Consider the following 19361-nt stretch of genomic DNA (forward strand, 5'->3'; position numbering starts at 1 on the left):
GATGGAAAATTCCTGAGGAGAAAATAAGCCGTCATCCCTGGTGGCTCAACTGATAAAGAATCCGCTTGCCAATGCAGGAGATTAAGAGATGTGGGTTCAATCCCTGGGTCAGGAAGATCCCCTGGAGAAGGAAATGGCAACGCACTCCAGTATTCTTGCTTGGAGAATTCCATGCACACAGAAGCCTGGTGGGCTACAGTCCGTGAGGTCACAGAGAGTCAGGCATAACTGGGCACGCATGCCCCATGGTCCATGGGCACTTAGGGTCCCCAAAGAAGCAAAATTCTGACAGACTCCATCTAAGCAGCTATGGCATTCTCTGGAAAATCTCAGTGGACATGAATACTCAATTGAACAAAAGCAGAGAAGTGGAATAGTACCCCTGACAGTGTCACGAGGCTTGTGGCTTCCCAGCTTGACCTGCAATGTTTCAGCCCCATCACCACCCCAGACTGGGATCTTCTAGCATCTAGTATGAGCTAGAGTAGGAAAGAAGAGGGCACACATCTGTCCACTAGAGAATTGAAACCAGGCTCTTTCCTTCACTAAGAACCCGATGCTCTGTCTTAAGCTGGCCAAGTGACAATGTCTAGCTTGTATTTTCTTCCACAAAGCAAGCAGCTCACATTCCTTATGAGTGCCTAAACTCCAGGCCAAGTCAGGATTATGGCTCAGGAGGTGGCGCTAGTGGTGAAGAACCAACCTGCCAGTTCAGGAGACGTAAGAGACAAGGGTTCGATCCCTGGGTCAGGAAGATCCCCTGGAGAAGGGCATGGTAACCCATTCAGCATTCTTGCCTGGAGAATCCCAGGGACAGAGGAACCTGGCAGGTTACAGTCCATAGGGTCACAAAGAGTTGACACGACCAAAGCAACTTAGCACACTTGCAGAGAATTTAACGTCTGCTATGGACGAGTGTGATGGAAAAGGACCTGAGCTATGGCCGAAGGCAAGTTCCTGATGGAATAATCTGCCATTGTTGTGTGGATATAGAGATACTGACACCAGAAATCTGTTCTTGTGTGTGAATGCGAACCGACAGGGGTGTGTGTGTGTGTGTGTGTGTGTGTGTGTGTGTGTGCGCGCGCGCACACACACACACACTCTTGTGGCACCATAACAATCAAGACCCGATCCTTAATGGATTCTTCCCCAGGCAGAGCAAGTCTGTGACTTAGATACCAAGTTGCAGCTACTCAGGGACACTGATCCTAGGGCTGTCTCCCTTGTTGACCTAAAGCAGGGATCAGTCAAGTTCTAAGTGGAAATTAAATAAATACTATTGTGCAGCCCTCTAAATCACTGATCAAGAAATTTCAGTTCCCTGGGGTCAGACTTTGTGCAGTCTCCAAGGTGAGCTTGCTAATCTGAGAAACAGGTCCATGCCACTGAAACCAGGGGTAGCTTAGAGCCCACAAGTAGCTCACCTTACCCACATCTTTCTGGAGATGTGCAGAGACAGCATCCCATCCTTCTATGTCTAATCACAGTGAGTGGCATCAACCGGGGTGGACTCTGCAGATCCGAAAATAGGAGAGTTTGCTGTGCCAGCTGACTGGGCAGGAGGACCATTCAGGAGGGGCCCCAAACCCCACCATTGAGGTTTCTCGCTGCTCAAAACTAATACGGGAGGCCAGGCCTGCCTAACCGCAAGGTGATTTTGGTCTTTCAGGCAAAGAAGGGGAACTACGCCTTTCTGTGGGACGTGGCCGTGGTGGAGTATGCAGCTCTGACAGATGATGACTGCTCTGTGACCGTCATCGCCAACAGTGTGAGCAGCAAGGGCTATGGCATCGCCCTGCAGCACGGCAGCCCCTACAGGGATCTCTTCTCGCAGAGGTAGGCATGGCCAGTGAGGAGACGCCGACGGCGCCTGTGTTGGGGTGGGGTTTAAGCTTCGTTCAGGGCATGAGAGCCAACACAAACTTGGTGATTCATTACGTTTTCTTCAGCGCCGACTGTGCACCAACGCATGCTCCTCCCCACACCACACCCTCAGGTCATCCTGGGCCAGGTCCCAGAGTAAAAAGAGGAAGTGTATGTTGCCTTGCCATGAAGCTGCATGGTCTTCGTGGGAGCTGAGATGTAAGCAGGCGATGCTGGAACAGGGCAGTCAGTGAGACAGAGAGGATACTCTGGGGGTGGAGGAGGGTAGAGGAGGGCATCTGACCAGACCCAGAAGACCAGGGAGGACGTCCCAGAGGAAGTGGCACCTGAGGCCTGAAGGTTGAATAGGAGTTAGCTGGAGATAGCTAGTAATTTAAAATCAAATGAAAGATTAATTGGATCTGGCAAGGTCCCAATGATAACTTCTTAAGATAAATGTTAAGTGGGGCAGGTTGGTGTAGAGATGTGAACACAAGTGGGGCCAGAGAAGCAAACTGACTCCATATCCACCTGCACGGGGGCTGAGGGAGCAGGGGCCACCTGCCGTGGCAGGAGATGGACCTGGCCCACAATTGCCTGCCTCCTCCCCACCCTGTCCAGATCAGCTTCCTGGCGATTCACACTAGCAATGGTGGGCGTACTGGGGGAAGGTGAGGGACAACGCCGGAGACAGGAGCGTTCTGGACTAAGCGAAGACCCGCAGACCTCGTCCACCGGCAGTGAACGTGCAGATCCAGTTTGCATTGGCCTCTTTACTTCCTCTTTAGATTTTTCTGGTGCGAGTCCGTCCCTTGAGCTTAATCTTCTCTGGGTTCTTGGGCGTGATCAGCTTTCCAGGTGCTTGGTCTGGACACCTAGCCAGCCTCCTTGAGGAAGGCAGTCGCTTGTCATCCACTTCTCGCTCCCCCGTAGGAACTGTCCTTAGTCTTCGACCAGGTTACCTGGTCCCGCCAAGAGGATGTAGGTGAAGAGCATGGGTCAGCTTGGGGGCCTTTTCCAAGGAGCCAGCCTGCTAACACGGGCTCTTGTCCCCAGGGTTGTCTAAGCCCATCACTCACATCTTGGCCAGTGAAGGAGCAGAACAAGAGCTCTGCCTTGATCTACCAAAATCCAGACTGTGGCTAAAGCATCCAGGTGAAAAGGCCAGGAAGGCACTGGGGTTTAGGGACAGCCCCCAGTTGCCTGGTGAACACATGCTTTCTAGAATTGGAGAGCATCCATTTGGAGGGGCCAGAGTTGCTAAAGACCATTCATTTAACATCCTGAAGCTCAGAGAGGAAACGTGTGCTGAGGGTGGCTCAGGCAGCTACTGGCAGAGCTGAGAGGAGAAAGCAGGTCCTCAAGCCCCAGTGCTGTGCCCTTGTGCTTCAGATCTCTGAGACTTACTGCCTCCTCCTGCCTCCCAGATGTCGACTGGGCTCTTCCCACCATGAGCACCCAAGCCTAAAGCCCATCAGGGAAAAGCCAAGGAGGAGGGCCTGCAACCCATTCATCCAGTGGCTTGTTTGCAAAACTGGGAAAAGGGGTAGAACCAACTAAATTCAATGAGGCTTTTGGGTTTTCTCTAGAACTAAATCAAGTGTATATCCTCCGCTTCCCTTTGCTCCCCGGAGCAGAGAAGGATGACATATGAGAGAAAGAGGAGTAGTGGTTTATCGATTGCTTGGATTAAAGGCACAAAGAAACGATGGCTTCCCTCCAAGATGTATAAGACAATGGCGTTCTTGAGGTTTACCCAATTTCGTTTTCTGAGAGGGGGTGGTCAGGCCATCTACCTGTGATCACCTCTCTGAAGCAGATGGTAAGGGGACTTGTGGGACCAGCACCATGGCATCAGCACCACCAAGACAGCTAATGTGTCCCAAGAGAGCACTCACAGAAGTGCAGGGACCCCACTACAGAAGGCTTACAGTCCCCATGCACTCAAAGTGCTCAGAGATCCCTTGAAAGTCTACTGAAGAGAACAGTGACACACCGGAGAGGAGAAAGCTTGGTTCTCAACTAGATCATTCAATGGACATGAACAACAGTGGCTAGTCCAGTTCCTGTGATATTTTAGCAGGAAGTGATTAATTACTCCCTGCTTTCATCAGAAGGCCATGTGCTCTGTGACTGTAAGTAAATGTCCCCAGTGGACTGTGCTGGCCCCTTGAAGTATTGTCCTTCCTGGGCTGGAAACATCCTCCACTTCCCTCCCCTGGGAAGATGGGTTTGTACTTGGGGGGAACACTCAGGACTTCAGGTTTCCAACCTACTGCTGCCAGTAATTCTTTAAGAGGCCCCATTATATGATTCAGGCAGAATGGTGAGCCTCCCCTCTGCGGGTCATGCCTGAGAGGAGGAAGATGCCAGGTTCGGAAAACAACGAACACTCCATGCCATTGACAGAAAAAGGGTCCTGTGGAAATAGCAGATCCCGGCCTTCTCTGGAATTTCTGTAGCCTTCCTTCCCTGAGTCCCAAGAACTAAGCTATTTTCTTGAATACCAATGTGTGTTGCCTTGCTTTGGTAGAAGACTGGGTCATTAGGCTACAGTGTGTGTGTGTGTGTGTGTGTGTGTGTGTGTGTGTGTGTGTGTGTGTGTGTGTGTGTGAGTGAGTGACTGGGGTTGAATGCTGTAGCCCTTTTGTGGACCATGGCGTGCAGAGTAGGCATTCAGCAAATGTTTAGCAACTTAATAGCCATTTATAGAGCACCTACTGTGTAGCAGGCTCCACGGCTATTGACTACAGGAAAGCACCTGCAATTATATCTGTCTGGAAAATAGAAGGACTGGCTTCAGGAAGTGGCTATTATCGCTCTGGTTTACTCACAGGCAGGAGTGGAGATTGTTATGGTGTGCGTTAGTTTAGCCTTATTCCAGGAGTCATTCTGTGCCCATGGCTTGTTTTATCTTCCCTCTGTTGCTTACATATTTAAATTTCCCTTTGAATCTGCTTGTTTTTCTGTTAGTCTTTGTTTTCCTATACATTGCCTTACATTCTTCTTGGAATAATATTGGGCATAAAAATGCATACAGTTATAACGAGCAGGAAGAAGGGAAGCGTCAGCAGCGTGAAGCTGCCTGCCTGACACCTCAGTTAGTGAGTGGAGGAGCAGGAAGCCAGCCCTACGGCCCCTTTCTGGCCAGGCTCGTATGCCCTACGCCGGAACTGACTCTTGGAGAGGAGAGCAGGCTGACTGCGTTTAGCAGCCTGGAGTTCTGGAAAGAGCATGGCCCCCTGGGTCAGTGTGATCCAGCTCTGAACAGCAGCTTTACCCCTTGCTAATTTCAACTAGGGGCAAGTTATCTAGAGTCTGAGCCTCAGGTCTTCCATCTGTAAACCTAGAAACTGATTTGCAGGCTGTTGTCAGGATTAAAACAATATAAAATGATCAGTCCCTACGATGTTCTCAATAAAAGGCATCTCCTGTCAGTATTGGATGGAAAGGGCTATGGGTCAATATGGCACCAGATTTCACTTTTTCTATGCCTTTGTTTTCTTCTCTGTAATAATGGGAACGTGGAAGTAGCCTTCTCAAAGGGTTGACATGAGAATTAAACAGTTTGTCAAGCACTTAGGAGATTTCCTGGCACTAGGTATGCGAAACTCATGTGAACTGTTGGCTCCTTGCTGAGGTCTCGCCACACCCCCCAGTCCAGGCCATCCTCCCACTGCGCCCTATCTTCACCCCTCTGCTTGAATTTTGTTGTATTGATCACAGCTTCTGTCTCTACACTGATTCATCTAATTGTTTCAGTGTCCAAGTAGATGTGTCTAGACTGTGCTCTCAGCAGCGTTGAATGTTGCACTTGGCACAAACCAGATGCTCCTCAAATCAAGATACATGAATGGTTTGTTGGATTCTAGTAGGAGAGGCTTAGGATGTAGTGAATTGACTTTTGAAAGAGAGCCTTTTCGTAGGTCCACAGTCTGAGGGTTTGCATCATCCATTTCCGTAATTACCTGATTTTATCCTCAGAGTTTGCCCCAGGCTCCCACATGAAGGATCCTTACATGGTTTGCTATTGGACTCTGTCCTTGGGCAGTGGGACAGGGTGGGAGAGGACATGAGAGCTCTGAGGAGAATGACAAAATCTGCTAAGTGCTTTGAGAAAGGTGCTTTGACAGCAGAGTGGAGAATGAAATGGAAAGTGAAAAGCGGGGACAGAGAGCCACTCTGATGGTTCAGCGTTGTCTGTGGAGGGGCCGGCACGGTGGGGAAGGGACCAGGGCCCCAAGCTTGTGTGGATGAGGCCAGCGCTGTGGCTCACATGGGGGTGTATCTTGCAGGATCCTGGAGCTTCAGGACACTGGAGACCTGGATGTGCTCAAGCAGAAGTGGTGGCCGCACACGGGCCGCTGCGACCTCACCAGCCATGCCAGTGCCCAGGCGGATGGCAAGTCCCTCAAGCTGCACAGCTTCGCTGGAGTCTTCTGCATCTTGGCCATCGGCCTCCTCCTCGCCTGCCTGGTGGCTGCCCTGGAGTTGTGGTGGAACAGCAACCGGTGCCACCAGGAGACCCCCAAAGAGGTCCGTTTCCTGGGCCCTGCTTCTCCTTTCTGCAGCCTACAGGCAGGAAAGGCCCCCTGGGCGACTTGGCGGGTGGTTCTCTTCCGGATAGTATTTGCCCAAACCACCTGTCTGTGCACAGCAGTGTTTTATACGGGGGAATGGTGACATTGTTTTATTTTGTACTGCAAGCTGCAGAACAAATGAAGGGGGTGTTTTCATGCTTGAACAAAATGCCAAGGCAGCAGGCATGGCCACTAAAGTCGTGTATCTATCTGTAGAGCGGGCACAGCATGAGCAGCGCCAGAGAGCCCTTCCCCACCCTGCCCCGCCCATGTGCCTCCACCCTGACCTGGAGAGACCAGCTGTAGGGTAAGAGAGGAAACCGCATTCCTTCCTGGTTCTCCTTGTTCACCCAGGGCCACGAGCCCTGCTCTCCCAGCATGTCGAAGGGGGATCGGCTCCCGTCCCCTCATCATCCCTTCTTCCTCTCTTCCTCCTTGCAGGGCCCAGCCTTGCCTCTGTCCCTCCAGGGATACCCAGCACAGGGACCACTGTGGCTTTGTTCTGATTCCAGCTTCTGGGCACGTTTCCTTCCCTGTGTGTGCCAGCCACAGCTGATTCTGCCCTCCACACTTCCTTCTTTTGGGGTTTTGCTGGTTTTCAAGCTCAATATTTTGGGGGTATGGGGTGGCGGGGGTGGGGAGGGTGGAGTATAAAGTCCTCATGGAAGTTCTCTTGGAACCAGTGCCCCTAAGGGAGGGTGGCAAGGTGCATCATTTGGTAATGATGCTCTCCTGGCTGAAACTATAGCCAGGCACTGCAGCACAAGCCCAGCCACTCCAGCGTAGCACTCTCATTACCTGATACATACATCTCAGCTACTTCTTGAATCACAGCTTTGCTTATAAATGATGTTGACACAAGCAGGTGTAAATTTCAAGCATGACGTTCAAAGAGGCAGCGTCACCATAGACACCATCTCTGCATCCTAGAAAGGCTGACTGGCCATGCCCCCCTACATCAGTCTGTAACAGAGTCCCTGGCACGGCTGGGAGTGAGGGCAGACCCACCATTCACAGCAGGCAGTGAGCTCTTTGCTGTCATACTTAGATTTTCCTGGAAAGAGCTTGCTGTTTGATTCAGCATGTCTGAAATGTTCTGAGGACATCCATCTTTCTCTCACATCACCTGTAAACCTCCATGTAAGGAATGCAAGGCTAGAGTTTCCCACAAACTCAGAGTTCTCCTGTCACTCCTAGGCCATAAGAGAGAAGGAAGGAAATATTTGAGGAAAGCCCACTGAAAAGAACAGTGAATGATTCTGTCCTGAGCTTCTGTTGCTACTGGAAAATTTTCAGTGACGTTTTTAGCGAATGTCCCTTTGGTTAGGGGAGGACAGGTTTTCCAGTTGGTTGAGCAATGCACTGTCACGGCGGCACCATGCTAGGATATTGCAGGCAGTGTGGAGCCCAGAAGACACAGGCCCACTCCTCCAGAATGTCCCTTGTGAGGCAGGTACTGTGAGAGGCAATTTCGTCTGCTTCTAGTCATGTCTCTTCGCACCACCTGGTTCAGTATCTAGTGCCAGATCCAGCCTGGACAACCCAGATGAACTGTCACTGTGAGAGAGATGACGGGGGGCGGAGCGGGAGGCAGGTGGGGGGTTACTTGAGAGACATAGAAGGCAGAGGCCAAAGGACAGGAAGGCCAGGGACAGCATGAGATGAGCTAGCTGAGAGGAACAGCTCCTTTCTTGCCTGAAAAGTATCCCGTCTTCCTGTTTGGCTTCTACACAAGCCCAGGATCTCAGACCCAAGAGGATGCAGTGCTTAGAAAGTGTGAAACTTTCTTCCCAGAGATGCCAGCCTGCTCCAGATAGGAAAGAGAGTCGATGCAGACGCAGGTTGAATAAAACACAGCTGCCTTTCCTCCAGCCCACTTGGGTGTTACATGGTAAAAGGAGGGAATGTTCCAGTTTTCCCCTGTTATTATGAGTTTCTCGTTTTCAAATGAAATCTCTGCCTTCCTCTCTCCTTCTTCCTTTAATAAGTATGCCTATAAGGACACAGTCTCTGTCCTTAGGGGGCTTACCTCCATGTGGGCAGATGTGGCAGAGGTCAGTCAAGTGGTTTCCATTGTCCATTGATCAGCGCCATCCTGGGATGAACTACAGGTTCCATCCAGGGCTCAGGGGCACCCAGCCCAGATGGGACATGGTAGGGTTACAGAGGGTAGTGATGCTGGTTAGTGAAGAGTTCCTGGGGCTTGGGGTTGTTAGAATTGAGTTAGATGAAGGATCGGTACTGATCCTCAAGCTGAAGAGGAGATGTTGCCTTTGGAGTAGGGTGGCCAGCATGGGGTAGGCAGAGTCATCCCACCTCCCAGAGCTCTGGGGCATCAGCAAGGAAATCAGAATAGAGGAGGCTGGAGTGCAAAGCAGAGACTTGGTCTAAAGGACTAGATGCCAGGCCAAAGGCTTTATAGCTCATCACAGGGAAGAGGACCCAGGAAAGGGGTTGAAACAACAGATTTTAGAGGCATATACTTAAAACCTTTGACAAATAATGATGGTATTTAATCCAGAACTAGTTTGTGTTACTGGTTGCCTGTATTTTATGGAGCAGCGTTTGCAATTAGGTGAGAGTGTCTGCTTGAGCTTAGAATGCTTCATTTTGGGCCATTGGCCATATTTCTTAAAAGCCAGAAACCTGTCTTTGGGTGGAGTCCTAGCCGTATTTATCAGCTTATGCCACGACGTCTTCAGAGTTTAGACAGCTACTTGGAGAAGAGTAGTAACGTACGTTCAGCCTCTTAATATTCATGTGGATTTGAGGTCATATTTTTTTCTAAGGAATCAGACGATTATGTAGTTATCCAGTGCAGGTGAGTGCACCCCGCTCCACAGTTGCAATAAAGAGCCACCCTGTAAATTTATGGGGGAAGTGGAGCCATTGCTCTGAGAATAAAATATTCATGAAATAAAGATGAGAACTGCACAAATGAGAGATGACATGAGAAGTGGGGGAATGAATCGTCTGTCACTGGGCTGGGAGCTTGGAATTCTTGTTGCTTCTGGCTGTGTCTGCTCTCCCCCAGGCCCTGCTTCCACTGCAGACAGGGGCTGACAGAGGCAGGGCAGGGGGCAGGCAGTAAGGGTTCAGCAGCAGTCAGGCTCCTCTATCCTGGCCAGCAGGCTGGCTTTTATCTGTAGACTCCCACAATGCGCTTCTGCTCCAGCAGATTTGCACATGGGCCTCCCCATAGGACAGCTCATGACCTGGCATCCCTGTTGTTGCGTCTCAGATGGGGAGAGGTTAAGAAGCCTTCCCAAACCAGACTTGGAATCTGCCTCTGTGGCACTATTAGAGATATGGACTCCCAGGTCCCACTCCATGGAGTCAAAGCTGAACCTGGGTCTTTTTTTCCCTCAAGGCCCCCACATGAGTCTCAGGTTCCCATGTTATCTTCTTCACTCTTTTGATTCTCCTCCACAACAGTTAAGGAAGGCGTCCATGTCCCTGGAGAAATAGGACTCAGAAGCAATAGGGGCAGAACCGGAATAGGGATTATGTGTCCGCCTCTGGCACTGGGAGTGTGCAGGAGCAGGGGTCCCAACCTGGCTTTTCCAGATGGTTTGGGGATGAAGGGTGTAACTGAGAACTCTTCCTAAGCCAGGATCCTGGCTCCTAGCTAGGTATTTACATCCTCTGAACCCCAGAGGGATTAAGTTTAGCCCCAGTCCAGAAAGGTTCAGAGCTTCTGACTGTTGATCCTGGCCCGATGGCTACACTGCTACTAACCGGATCGCTTGGCATGAGGGTAAGAAAGTGAGTGTGTGTGCCTTTTAGTAAGAGGTCACTGAACACTTATCATACACCAGTATGTATATCAGAACCAACTCACACATCACTCCCCTCTGTAAAACCTCCCCTCTCCCATCACCACGGGTCTCCTCACCTCCCTGTGTATACACTCACGTTGGGTGTGATTCCGAATTACAACTGATGGTTTACCTGCCTGTCTCTGCTTCAATTCTATTGGCACTTCACCTCTGCATTCCCATCACTTTGCTCAGTCTCCAGAACAGTGAGACCTCTCATTAAGGGGTCATGAATATAAAATATCGAGCAAATTATATGTGCCAGGGGCCAAGATGGATGCTTCACGAGGAACATTAGCTCCTCTGGTAGTAGGAGTTCCAAAGTGTTTACTGAGTGAGTGAACCAGTCTGAGATCCTATAAGGAAAACGTTAATGTTAAATTGTAGAGTCATTGCACCTGGATCAATGGCTTTCCGTTCTGGCTGCACATCAGAGGTGATCCATCCTGGAGCGTTTTAGAAATACGGATACTTGGGCTCCATTCTCCAAAGGGTTGTATTAGGCAGTTGAGAACAACTGTAATTTCTAGAAGCTCCCCATGTGCTTCTGATAGCCTGCCAAGGAGGAAAACTACTGCTCTACACTGTCATGCCAAGGGGAAGTTGAGCGGAAAGCAGCTCAGGTTTTGGAGCCAGGCACACGTGGGCTGGCATCCTGGTGCTCCATTTATTATAGAACTGCGTATCCTCAATAAGTCCCTTTACACCTTGTGTACCTGCTGCCACTACATACGATGGGAAGTGTCTATTGACTCCCTCCTTTCACAGTCCTCCTCTACAAAATCTGCAGTTAAGCTCACCAGAATTCTTTCCTGCAACATTCTGAAACAGGGAGCCCCAACCTCTGGGATCTAATGCCTGATGTTCTGAGGTGGGGCTAATGTAGTAATAATAGAAATAAAGTGCACAGTAAATGTAATGAGCTTGAATCATCCTGAAACGCTTCCCTGCAGATCCATGGGAAAACTGACTTTCACGAAAACAGGCCCTGGTGCCAAAAAAGTTAGGGACTGCCCATCATACCCTGTGGCCACTTCACGGACTTAAAGCCCAGCTTCTTTGCTTTTACCCAGTCATCACTCTCAGACTTCAGCCAGTCCTTTGGGCTTGAGCAATTCTTTGGAGCAATACTTAAGAAGATGACATTGATGGTGTTTCTCCCAGTCAGTTGAGTCTTATTTCCCACCTGATTGGTCTGCAGTAACAGGAGATCACCTCCTACAACCATCCTTGTCAGATGGGAAGTCCCCAATCCCGTTTTGTTCCTGCCTAACATAAAGTGGGAGCTGCCGGACTCCAAAGTCGGTTCTGATGAGTCCCACGTGTAGCCTGCTGTTACACAGATGATAGTTGAGTTAATTACTGCTTTCCAGTACAATGTTTTATTTCCACATTGAACAGCGGCTCAATTACAGAACTTTCTCCCTCTGCAAGACAATGCTTGCGAGAGGGTCCCCAGTAACCTCTGCTGGTGCGTGTGCTATCGTGTTTAATTCCAGCACGGAGCTGGAATTCAGCAGGATTCATGAATAAATGCCGTCAGTGAATTTTATGTCCTATTCAGGGCTGTTTGACTAGGTCAGTTGCCTACAGTAAATTAATGGATGCCACAGCGAGCTTCCGAGTCTCTTTCCACAGCTGTCATTACCTGCTTGAACACCGAAACCTTGAGATAATGAGGATGTAAACTGATGTAGTGCACATAAAAAAGTCCATTATTTGAATTTGCATAACGTAATAGAATGCCCCATTTTGTGTAAAATATAGATAATTATTCAAATCACTCCTGCCTCTTTCCTTGAGCAGGCAGATTATGTCTGCCTCCTATTTCCTTGGCCAGGAGGGCACCAAAAATGACTTCATGTGGGCTCAGTCTGGTCCAAGAAGACAGTGTTTTCAGAGTTTCCAAAGAAGGTGATTTTCTCCCGTTGCCTGCACTTCCCTTCTGGCCTCCTAAACAGATGCCTGATGGAACATACTGGGAGACTCAGAAATGGGCCACATGTGTTTTCCAGGGAGGTATTTGCCTTGTGTGTGTTAGTCTCAGTCGTGTCTGACTCTTTGGTAGACTGTAAACTGTAGCCCACCAGACTCCTCTGTCCATGGGATTCTCCTGACAAGGATACTGAAGTGGGTTGCCAGTTCCTTCTCCAGGATATCGTCCCTACCCAGAGCTCGAATCCAGGTCTCCACATTGCAGGCAGATTCTTTACTGTCTGAGTCAGCAGGGAAGCCTACTCATTTTCCAGTCCAGTTAAGCATCCAATGTAGGAAGCTCAAGATGGCACCCTCTTCTTCCAGGTGTGACTTTGTGTTGGGTGTGCCAGTAGTAACAGGCTTCCTAGGGGGTGCACCGGTAGAGAATCTTCCTGCCAATGCAGGAAACACAGGAGACTCAGGTTCCATCCCTGGGTCAGAAAGATCCCCTGGAGTAGGAAATGGCAACCCAGTCCAGTATTCTTGCTTGGGGAATCCCAAGGAGGGAGGAGCCTGGTGGGCTATTGTCCATGGGGTTGCAAAGAGTCGGTCACAACTGAGTGACTGAGCAGGTACTACCTGCAGTAATAGACTTTGAATAGAATGAGGTCCCACTTGTGTGGAGGGAATGGATTTCTTGACTGCCATTTGGAGTAGGAAGGTCGGCTTGGAAAGTCTGTTCAATCGGAGTGAACGTTTTCTCTGTGTCTTGATGTGGAGGGGTTATAGGCTAATGAATAACCTCAATGGAAATGAGACGCACTGCACAGCTTTGCAACCTCCTTGAAACTGCTTCATTTGTCCTTAATTGGAGGCAGGAAAAAATATGGATTTAAAAAGACTACTTATTCAAGTGCTTTCTTTCCAAAATCCTGACTCTAGGGTAATTGGATTTTCTCCACATCCACAGTGTGGTCTAGATCAGGGGTCCCAACCTCCAGGATCTAATGCCTGATGATCTGAAGTGGAGCTGATGTGATAATAAGAGAAATAATGTATACAATAAATACAATGCACTTGAATCATTCCAAAATCATCCCCCATGCCCTGGTCCAGGGAAAAATTGTCTTCCACAAAACCAGTCCCTTGTGCTAAAAAGTTGGGGACTGCTGGTCTAGATGCTTTGCTGGTACCTGGCTGACCCCTCAGAGCTGTGACTATTATGCTAGACTAGTGCCTGAGACCTACATCTTTCATAACACTCCCCACCAAACCTCTCTCCCTTGTCCTTCACTGCTAAAGGAGTTCGTCTTAGAGACCTCGTTTGTTCACAAATGTTTCTTTGGAAGATGTTGGTTGGTTTGCCTTCCCCCAAAACTCTCCTTTTCTCTGCTTCCCTGGCAATAGGCAAGAGGGCCCCCCTGTTCTCAACTCTGTCTCCCTCTTTGGCAGGAAGTTATCCCTTCTCTACCTATAGACCCCAACAACATGAGGAACATCTCCTGAACACTTGTCTTGGTTGAGTGTTCCATTGACTAAGAAAAGAAGGGCCAAGCTCTCTTCTCTAAGAGAGAAGGGGGGCTTCCCTTGTAGCTCAGTCAGTAAAGAATCTGCCTGCAATGCAGGATCCCTGGGTTCGATTCCTGGGTTGGGAAGATTCCCTGAAATAGGAAATGGCAGCCCACTCCAGTATTCTTGCCTGGAGAATCCCATGGACAGAGGAGCCTGGCAGCTACAGTCCAGCGGGGTCACAAGAGTCGGACACGACTTAGTGACTAAACCGCCACCAGCTCTTCTCTAAGGCCAGATTCCAGAGTGAATACAGCTGGGACCAAGACATTTTCCTCCTACTCCAAATTAGTCCACTTTTGAACTACTTATTTCCATCCTCAAAAGGATTCTTAAAGCCCTGAAAAGAACATAGAAAGGAGGTAAAAGCAAGATTATGCAACTAACTAGTTCTTCCAGTGATCCCAGGACCACTTATTTGGTCTTCAATTTCCTTCATCAGCTAAAGGCTCTGCCAGCCAAGGCACTCGGCTTGTTCATTCTTCTAGCTTTGCTGGCTGCAGGGAGAAGGGAAGTTTGTATTATTAAACTTCAGAAATGTCTGAAATTCTCCTTCAATTTCTCCAGCTTCCAGGCTTCTGGTACCTGTCTTGTGTCCTTCATTTATTTTGAAGTGAAAATAGCCTGTAGATACAAATATTTACCAACACAGCTGTGGCACTGGCTGCCACACACGAACACACTGCGTCAGGAGCTCCTCAGGAGCTCAGAGCAGCCAAGAGAAGGCTGGGGAAGCCTGCCCGGTGATGTGCAGAAGTCCAGGCTCGTCTGGAGAGCTGGGAGGCAAGATCCAGAAGGGGGATCATGCAGTACAAAGTTTCTTGAACTATCACCGTCACGGACCATCAAACATCTTCCATCTCTTTATCTCTTTGTTCAGAACTCAGATCCAGTTCTCTTGTCCTTAACTGGGTCATGCTCCTGCCTTTTGGCTACAGGTAGACAGGGAACGGCCACACTGTTATCCAGTGGGGGAAAAAGCAGTTCCCAAAAATGAGACAAAATAAAATAAGGTCTTCTTGGGAAGGGAGAATTGATGCTTGATGGCAGTCAAACAACCAGTGTCTAACATAACAGCTTGTTGTTCAGTCGCCAGGTCGTGTCCCACTCTTTGCAGCTCCACGGACTGCAGCATGCCAGGCTTCCTGTCCTTCACTGTCTCCCAGAGTTTGCTCAAATACTCAAAAATGGAAACAAAGCATATAGACAACACAGGGAAAAGACCAAGATAGCACAGAGCTGGATTAACCATGCTATAACTTAATTAAGAAGTGAACTTGGATTTGGCTTGTTAACATTTTACAAACTGTTGGAGTCCGTGAAAGACATTGTATGTACCATATTTAGTCTAAGTAAAGCCCTAGTACCCTTCCCCCAGTTCCACCCATTTGCCACCCAGACGTTCCTATACTTGGAGCTGGTCTGCCGGCATCAGCAAGCTGAGCTCTGCTATGTGGGGCTTCAACTCACTGGAATCCTGGCTCTGCCGCTGGGACCATGTCAGTGATTTCTTCTGTGAAGTCTATCCACAGTACAATCTCCTCACCATCGTACCTTCACCGTCACACCAGTTGGCCTTCTTTATCCTCTGTCTTTTTCGTGGCCTGGAATGAGCTCCTCATTGTTGTTTGAGTGTTGTCAGATCTCTTGTTCTGGGGAAGACAGCAGGTCTCCCACCAGAAGCCAAGCCCTGTGTGCCAGTCGTGGCCTCGACAAGGTGGTAGAGAGCAGTGACACTGCCTCCTCCAGGCCAGAGGGCACTGGGGACACGGAGTGGACGGCCAAGGCAGCTTCCTTGTCTGAGGAGACCTGGGATGAGACTCCATGCGGGTTAGCCCCATGGGCCCTGCTCTGAGAGCGGAGCTCAGGCCGGTTATTCAGGGTTGCCTCTGCCTGGGGAACCAGCCTTAGAGGAGCCCAGAGACTCGCTGAACTGGTCCTTGGATCTGTGTGGCTCTTTCTTTCTTCATTTGAAATCATATTCAGGACTTTTACCTTTCATGGTTATTCCTAACGAGCCTGCGGGTCAGCAGGGGACAGGTTCCTCTCTCTGCTGTATGAAGACTGGCATTAGACAGCCTGTGATGTCCTGTTTTGGAGCAAAGCTTCGACATGGTACTTGTCTTGGAGTTTGACACCAGGGCCTCATAGGTGGAGGGATTAACCTTGCCTGACACAGAGGCCCTAATGCTGCCTGCAAATAGGACTGCAGCTTCTAATACCTCATTGAAGGGTTGGTATGGCTCTTCCACAGACATCTGGTTTTGTACCCCAGGTCACTGGGGAGAAACTGAGGAAGTAGATTCTATAGTCTGTCTTTAAGGAGCTTTCAAGTAGTTTGGCCTCTTTGATTTATCCTGACATTGAAGACAAAATACCAGTGATATTTGTTCTGTTTCTTAAGCCAATAAATAATTGCACAAACAAAATATTTTCCTTGATACCATCCCCCTTATGGTGAAAGAGTCAGGTGTGCAATTCACTACATGGAGAATCAGCGATGAGCGTCACCCATCTCGGCAGCCTCAAACCTTTACAATATCAGGAATGACAGCTGATCCTGGGGAATTCCCTTTCCTCACCATCCCATGCCCCATCCTCATCCAGGCCCCCAGCCACATGAGCTTCCAGACAGGGACAGGCCCCCTCCCCAGCATCTCTGAAGATTTCGTGTACTCCAGAATTCCCCTGCTGCGTCTGCTGCTCACTGGGGTTATGACTCGGGGAGGCCATTGACCTTCCTGAACCCGAGCCTCCTTTTGTGTACAGCGGGGATGATCACACCAGGTCTTCTGAGCATTGTAAACCCTAAATTGCATATCCATGGGGCATATCAGGGGCTCAAGGACCAAACCTTTTTATTTCCATGGGACTCCTTTCTTCCATTGCTTCTGCCAGTTGTTCAAAGCATCTTCTCCCAAGGGTTGCCTCTGGGTGTGATTGGTCCTGAGCAGAGTGCGTTTGGGGGGCAAATGCTGCAAAGCGCTTCTTGCTGGGTCCTTGCTACCTGGGAGCAGTGTCCTAGGCTACCGGTATCCCAGGTAAGGAGGGCTGGCCATGCAGTTGGGGGAAGGTGGGAGGAATGGGGGCCCACTTTACCCTACTGCCCAGCAAGCTGTGCTCTCCAGCCTCCCAAAATTTGTAGAAAGCCAGCTGGGGCTCCCTTTAGGGCTTGGCCTGACCCTCCTCCTATGCTCTCCCTCAGGACAAAGAAGTGAACCTGGAGCAGGTCCATCGGCGCATGAACAGCCTAATGGATGAAGACATTGCTCACAAGCAGATTTCCCCAGCGTCCATTGAGCTCTCGGCCCTGGAGATGGGGGGCCTGGCTCCCAGCCAGGCCTTGGAGCCCACGCGAGAGTACCAGAACACGCAGCTCTCGGTCAGCACCTTCCTGCCGGAGCAAAGCAGCCACGGCACCAGCCGGACACTCTCATCAGGGCCCAGCAGCAACCTGCCTCTGCCACTGAGCAGCTCGGCCACCATGCCCTCCATGCAGTGCAAACACAGGTCGCCCAACGGGGGGCTGTTCCGCCAGAGCCCCGTGAAGACCCCCATCCCCATGTCCTTCCAGCCCGTGCCTGGAGGCGTCCTTCCGGAGGCCTTGGACACCTCCCACGGCACCTCCATTTGACCGCGCCGCCTGCCCTCCTGCCCGCCCATCCACCCACCCGACCAGCAGAGCTTTTTAATACCAGAAAACAACAACACAAACCACACACGCGCGTGCCTGTGCGCGCGCACACACACACACACACACACACAGAGACTCTTTCATTTTTCTTGTATATACCTGTAAATAATGACAGAATGGAGTGGGGTAAAAGTGTATTTTGAATATTCCCAATTTTCGAAGTCAGTAAAAAAAAAAAAAACCTGTATGAATGACTTTGTAAATTTTGTTCTATATGAATAAAATGGCAAATTACTTGTGATCATTCTGAAGTGCCAAAGAAGCCCCCTGTTCCTGGGCCTTTCTGAGGGCGAGGGCAGGAGGGGTGATCAGAAAAGGACGCCCCCTGCTGGCGCAGCGGGGAAGGTGACCAGCCAGTCCCTTTTGAGCAGCCTGGGGCGCTGCCTCCTTCCCTGTCTCCTGGTTCCTGCCATGTTCCTATGCCCCTGGCCCTTTTCCCCTTAGTCCTCTCATGTAGATAAAGGGTGACCCTCGAACCAGTGTTAGCCTGACCCCTGGGTCCCTGTGCCAGTCAGCCTGGGACTGAGGAGGCTCCCGGGACTGGAGCTGTCCTGCTGGTCACCCCCCTTCACATCACGGTGTGCTGTGGGCCAAGAGAAGCACCCAGGCAGATGCAGCCAACTCTGAGGACGTGGAGGCCGACGTGTTCTAGGGTTATCCTGTTGGCCTTGTTCTGTGTGTGTGTGTGTGTGTGTGTGTGTGTGTGTGTGTGTGTGTGTGTTTGACTTTCTTTTCTTAATAAGAAACATCCACAAGTGATGGAATCTGGGAGGAAGAGGCTGGGTCCCACCATTGCCTCAGGGAGGCTGAGCAGAGGTGGGCTTGGCTTTTCCCATGGGGATTGGAAGCTGTGAGGTCTGGTGTGTGGACCAGGTGAGGCGGAGGGTGCGAGAAGCCAGGTAGGGGGAGAATATTCACTTGGGTGTGGGTGTGTTTTCAGGTGAAAGGAGCCCGTTGCAGGAATGGAGAGAGGGACCGCAGGTGAGCAGACTAGTGCCCTAGGTGATGCGAGTGCCCACAATAGATAAAAAGGACCATGTTCGTGCAGGTAAGAGGAAGCCTCGGCTCTTAACAGAAAGAACAATGTAACCTGTGTGATGTGGAGATAAGTAATTCCCAGCCTCCAGAGAAGAAGCTCCCAAAGTGAAAGGATATCCCTGGGTCTTAAACCCTGCAGACAGTCTGCCAGACAGGACTGAAACCCAGCATGAGACTTCATGTCCTGCTTCGCCACCTGCTCCAAAGCAGAAGCTCTCAGTCTGCGATCCAGCCCATAGCAGGGTCTCTCCTGGCTGAGGGCATTGTCTAGCCTCTGAGCTCCCCGGCTCTATCCCTGAGCTGATAAACCTGCTAGGAAACTCTTTTTCTTCAGGCTACAATGACCTGATAGCCCTGCCTCCCTCCATTGCCCTTTCTGGGGCAATGAAACTATAGAATCAGGGAGAGGAAATGACTCTAGAGGCAGTCATTCAAGTGCTCTAAGCTGTAGGTAACTATATGTAACTTTAGCTCTTTTTCTTCTGAAGACAAAGGTGATTCTGCTTTCGTAACTTGCCATGGTGCTGAACACACCCCACATCCTGCACCAAGAAGGGCGGGGCTCCATCCCCCAGCAGTAATGGGGCGGGGCTGAGAGCTGGGGTCTGTCTGTAATCCTGGAGAAATACAAAGTCCTATTGATTGCCTCTCCTGTAGCCCTGTGCAGTTACTCCAGAGACGTATTTATGAAGGTGATAACTAGCCTGGGATTGATTTCTTTCCCAAAGTCCCGTGTGACATGATTGAGCAGTAAGGAACGGCTGCATCACAGAGTCAGCTAAAAACACCCTGGGAAGGAGAGTGTTTATAATTATGTTATTTATCTGGATGCTGCGAATGGCCTGATACTCGTGCTGCCAGGACAATCCGTTGACATTC

The 19361-nt window shown here is 50.0% G+C and overlaps 1 protein-coding gene across 1 annotated transcript in view; it reads left to right on the plus strand.

The window, feature by feature from the left end:
* The window catches only part of GRID1 (glutamate ionotropic receptor delta type subunit 1), a 684852-nt gene extending 667399 nt beyond the window's left edge, over positions 1–17453 (plus strand). The window contains exons 14-16 of the mRNA XM_052640513.1: positions 1673–1839; positions 6162–6402; positions 16956–17453. Of these exons, the coding sequence (XP_052496473.1) occupies positions 1673–1839; positions 6162–6402; positions 16956–17384 (837 nt within the window). The 3' untranslated portion in view covers positions 17385–17453. The remainder of the gene's footprint in view (positions 1–1672; positions 1840–6161; positions 6403–16955) is intronic.
* Positions 17454–19361: the final 1908 nt, after the last annotated feature.

Source organism: Budorcas taxicolor, chromosome 5 (assembly GCF_023091745.1).
Source record: "Budorcas taxicolor isolate Tak-1 chromosome 5, Takin1.1, whole genome shotgun sequence".
Classification (NCBI taxonomy): domain Eukaryota; kingdom Metazoa; phylum Chordata; class Mammalia; order Artiodactyla; family Bovidae; genus Budorcas; species Budorcas taxicolor.